Source organism: Triticum dicoccoides, chromosome 4B, assembly GCF_002162155.2.
Source record: "Triticum dicoccoides isolate Atlit2015 ecotype Zavitan chromosome 4B, WEW_v2.0, whole genome shotgun sequence".
Taxonomy (NCBI): domain Eukaryota; kingdom Viridiplantae; phylum Streptophyta; class Magnoliopsida; order Poales; family Poaceae; genus Triticum; species Triticum dicoccoides.
Window position 1 is genome coordinate 171,286,905 of NC_041387.1, and position 3,879 is coordinate 171,290,783.

The following is a 3,879-nucleotide window of genomic DNA, read 5'->3' on the forward strand; positions in this document are numbered from 1 at the left end:
GGAGACTGCCTCGTGAGGGGGAGCCTTACGAGGCTCCTTGTGGCGCCTACTTTTTGCCTGGGGCACTTGCTGACTTGTGCATCGTGAGGGTATTGCTCGTGAAGTTTGCTAGTGGGTCGTCCCTTGGACCCTTTGGCAGGCGTCGCGTACTGGGCCACAGGCAGACGGGCCTGGGCACCCCAGTCCCATGGGCCCGACGAAAAGCAATACATATCTATAATTATATCCATATCTATATTTATACTAATATAAAAATAACCAAAATGGATAGATCTAAATAATCACAACTATTAAACGTGGTCAACCCAACGACTTAAATCGCTTTAATGGTGAGCGGTCGACACTTTTAGCGTGTAACTAATATCATACGTACCAAATATCAACATTAGAGCTAATCATATAATTAATACGCAAATAATATCATACCTAATATTTACGTGCAATTAATATAGCTAGCCAAAATTTTGTTTGAGTTTCTCATGTAGAAGAAAAATTTATAGATACAAAAGAGAAAGTACGAAAAAGAAAAACCAAATGGGAAAGAAAAACAATCAAAGGGAAAAATAAAAAAAATAAAGAAAAAAACTACAAGGAAAAGGAAAAACAGAAGACTATTTTTTTGAAAAATATATAAAGAAAAAGGAACCAATACCAGAGTCAAACTAGGAAAGAGAAATCATAGAAGAAAAAATGGTGGAAAGGAACTACTGGTGTTGGTTCAAGTTGGATCAACCCACCACGCTCTCCCTGTGCGATTGGGTGACTATTCTGCCTCATTGTGTTAGATGGGATTGACCTCATTTGGTTCTGCCTTCAGTGAGTGGCTCAAGCATGAAGGAAGGGAATTATGCCTGTGGGCGACTAGCTACCACTATGGACTAAGGCGAAGAAACGAGAGAGCAGCGTAGCTTGGTACAATTAAGGGCTCCTCTGATTCAAGAGAAATTTACATGAATTTTGGAGGATTTGTATCCTTAGTTTTGTTCCCGTGTTGGTAGTTTGATTTGCAGGATTCGTTTGCACTCTATTTGAAATAAAATTTCCAACACTCAAATCTCCTCCATCCAAATTTCTATAGGATTCAAGATGACATGACACTCTAATCTTTCATTTATCCTATTCCAACATTTCGAGAATCCTTTGAACAAGCCAATTTTTTTAGCTAGATCAATGCTCCTGGCGTTGCAACAAATTTTGCAACTTTGAAAGCTCACCGGGGTTCATGCATGCTACGACACCGAGCTCGACCACTGCACAGGGTGCATATGTATGGTGAATTCCTTCATTGGTCAACACATAAAAGAAAACATGAATATTTTTGAAATCACGACAAGATCGGAGGGAGTAATAACATAACTCAAATGGTGTTTTACACACGTGTCATCCAAAACAATTTTGAAGGGTTATATGAAGATTTTCCATGCATGGCGCAACAAAAATTGTACACACTAGAAACAAAATTTCACAAAGATAGCAAGCATGTAACTGTTCTTCTATAAGATTTGGGAGCATTTTCCTCTCTACATTATGTAGCATTGAAAAATATTATTTCCATTTTTTTTTCGAATTTCAGAAAAATAATCAGAAACAACAAATGGGCCGGCCCGACCATCCCCAAGGAGCGGAGAATAGGAGCGGTGGTGACAATGAAGACTGTTTGCCCAAGTCGAAGTGGATAACCATGCTGCTCGCCATTGCCGTCCCCTCGGCGGCGCCGCTCCGGCGACCACATCACTTCCGCTTTCTCCACCCATCCAGAAAGCTTGCCCTATCCAGAACACGCTGCGCCCCCTCGCTCCCGGCAGAGTCGCAGCCAGTGGCTCCGCAACCCCGGCGGTACCCGAGGCAGTACCCAGGCGAGGCGGTGGGCGTTGCCGAGGAGATGCGGTTCGTCGCCATGCGCCTCCGCAACACTAAGCGCGCCACTCGTAATAAGGACAATAATAGGGCTGACGGAGCCGAGGAGGACGATGAATCGAAGGAGGAGGAGGTGGAGGACAACGACGAGATGGACGAGGAGGGCAACGACGAAGAAGTGAATGAGGAGGAGGAGGACAACCGTGAAGTGGAGGAGTGGATGCCCAGCATGGAAGGGTTCGTGAGTTACCTCGTGGATAGCAAGCTTGTCTTCGACACCGTCGAGCGGATCGTAGCCGGGTCCACGGACGTCGCCTGTGAGTGAGATCTTTCTTCCCCATTCTTTGCTACGGTTCTTGTTCTTGTCAATTACTGCAGACAGACAGTAATTAGTGCAGATGTTCTTCTCCCGAGCGGCAATGTGATCCTGCAGTTCGAATTTGGGTCCAGCTTGTAGTGGTAATCGCCAATTGGGCGCATGTTAAGAGTGTTTCATTATCATGTTATTACAAGCTGTGACCCCATGTCATTTTCTGCAAAAGGTTTTGTTTCCCTTGCCATTTCTTTGGGCACTAGAAGCTCACAGTATGACTTGTATTGTTAGGGCAGTCTCAGTGCTCAACCTTGGACTATATCTTAATCATGAGTTCATGACACCTAAGCAAAAATCTGATTTGGCGCCTATTTAATCAACGATGAAAGAGAGAGTTACCATATCCTAATATAGATATAGCTTTTAGATACAACAATAAGATATAATCCATTGGAGGAGCTACATCTAAGTACATACTTAATGCATACTCCCTCCATCCCAAAATAACTGTCTTGTAAGACAGTTATCAAGACAGTTATTTTGGGACGGAGGGAGTATGATATAACCTAGGATATAATGCATTGGGAGAGCCCTTAGTGCTGATGAGGGCATGCACAACAGTTGTTGATAAGATAGTCTTTCTGTGCCTTTCATGTTATCTTTAGCAATTAATGTTTGCATACTCCTAAAATTACGGGTGATTTAGAAGTAAACTAGAAAATATGTAACTAAGAGAAGACATATCTTACAATGCAAAAATTTATCATAACCTTCTTACTAAGGGCTCATTTGGTTGCAGTGGATCCCTCTGGGATCTCCACTTAAAATCATGGCGCAGAAACCACAGGGCAACCTTTAGTAATGGTCAAATCTTGGATCATCTCTATAAATATCTTCCCATACCCATTCGTGGCTGCAATCATCCATACTCATTTGAAGCCATTCCACTCACTCATTCCACCCCTTGCAAGCCACTCAAACCACTCCATCCCTTCCACTCCCTCCATCAACCACCAGAAGTGATGAAGAGAGATTCAAGGCAAGAAAAGAAGGAAGTGTTTGGTGATTCCATGATCACTTTGATTCTTTGAAGGCCAATAATTTCCCTTTTTTGAATCCCTACACCTCAAGTTCATCTCTTTCACCACAATCCTATTCTTGTGAGAGAGTGTTCTCTTAGATTCATGAGGAGCTTTGATTGAAGATCATTTAAGGAGTTCTTGACTTCTTGTCGAGTGACTTTGCTTTGCTTGTTACTCTTGGATGGTGTGCGCATCCTAGCAGTTAGGAGTCACTTGAGAGCCTATCATTTTCTACGTGTGAAGGACTAAGAGTTTGTACAGGCTCGGAGATGGCCTACTTGGTGAAGATCTACCCCTTAGTGAGGCTTCTGGTGCAATCCATGATTGTATAGTTTGGTTGTGCTCAGTAGACCGCTTAGTGGGCCACACAACCGGGATCCTTCTGATCCTGAAACCTTTGGTTCGAAGCCTCCATTAACGTGGACATATGATAGCGCCAACCATCCGAACCACGAGAAAAACATGCTTGCGTCACGAGTGTTTGCATTCTCTTTTTACCATACCTCCTAATTAGTTGCAAGTTTTTGCTTCCCGCCGCTCAATACTCTTGATAGTTTGCTTGTTAAGTTGTTTGGAAAGTCCTTGTTATGTTACTAAAAAACTGTCAACCCTAAAATTGGAGTAGAA

General features: G+C 42.9%; 1 protein-coding gene across 1 annotated transcript in view; it reads left to right on the forward strand.

Annotated features, from left to right (window-relative positions):
* The first annotated feature begins 1,632 nt into the window (after positions 1 to 1,632).
* LOC119295609 (probable inactive heme oxygenase 2, chloroplastic) overlaps positions 1,633 to 3,879 on the forward strand; it is a 5,399-nt gene continuing 3,152 nt past the window's right edge. Inside the window, exon 1 of the mRNA XM_037574047.1 lies at positions 1,633 to 2,174. Within this exon, the coding sequence (XP_037429944.1) occupies positions 1,682 to 2,174 (493 nt within the window). The 5' untranslated portion in view covers positions 1,633 to 1,681. The remainder of the gene's footprint in view (positions 2,175 to 3,879) is intronic.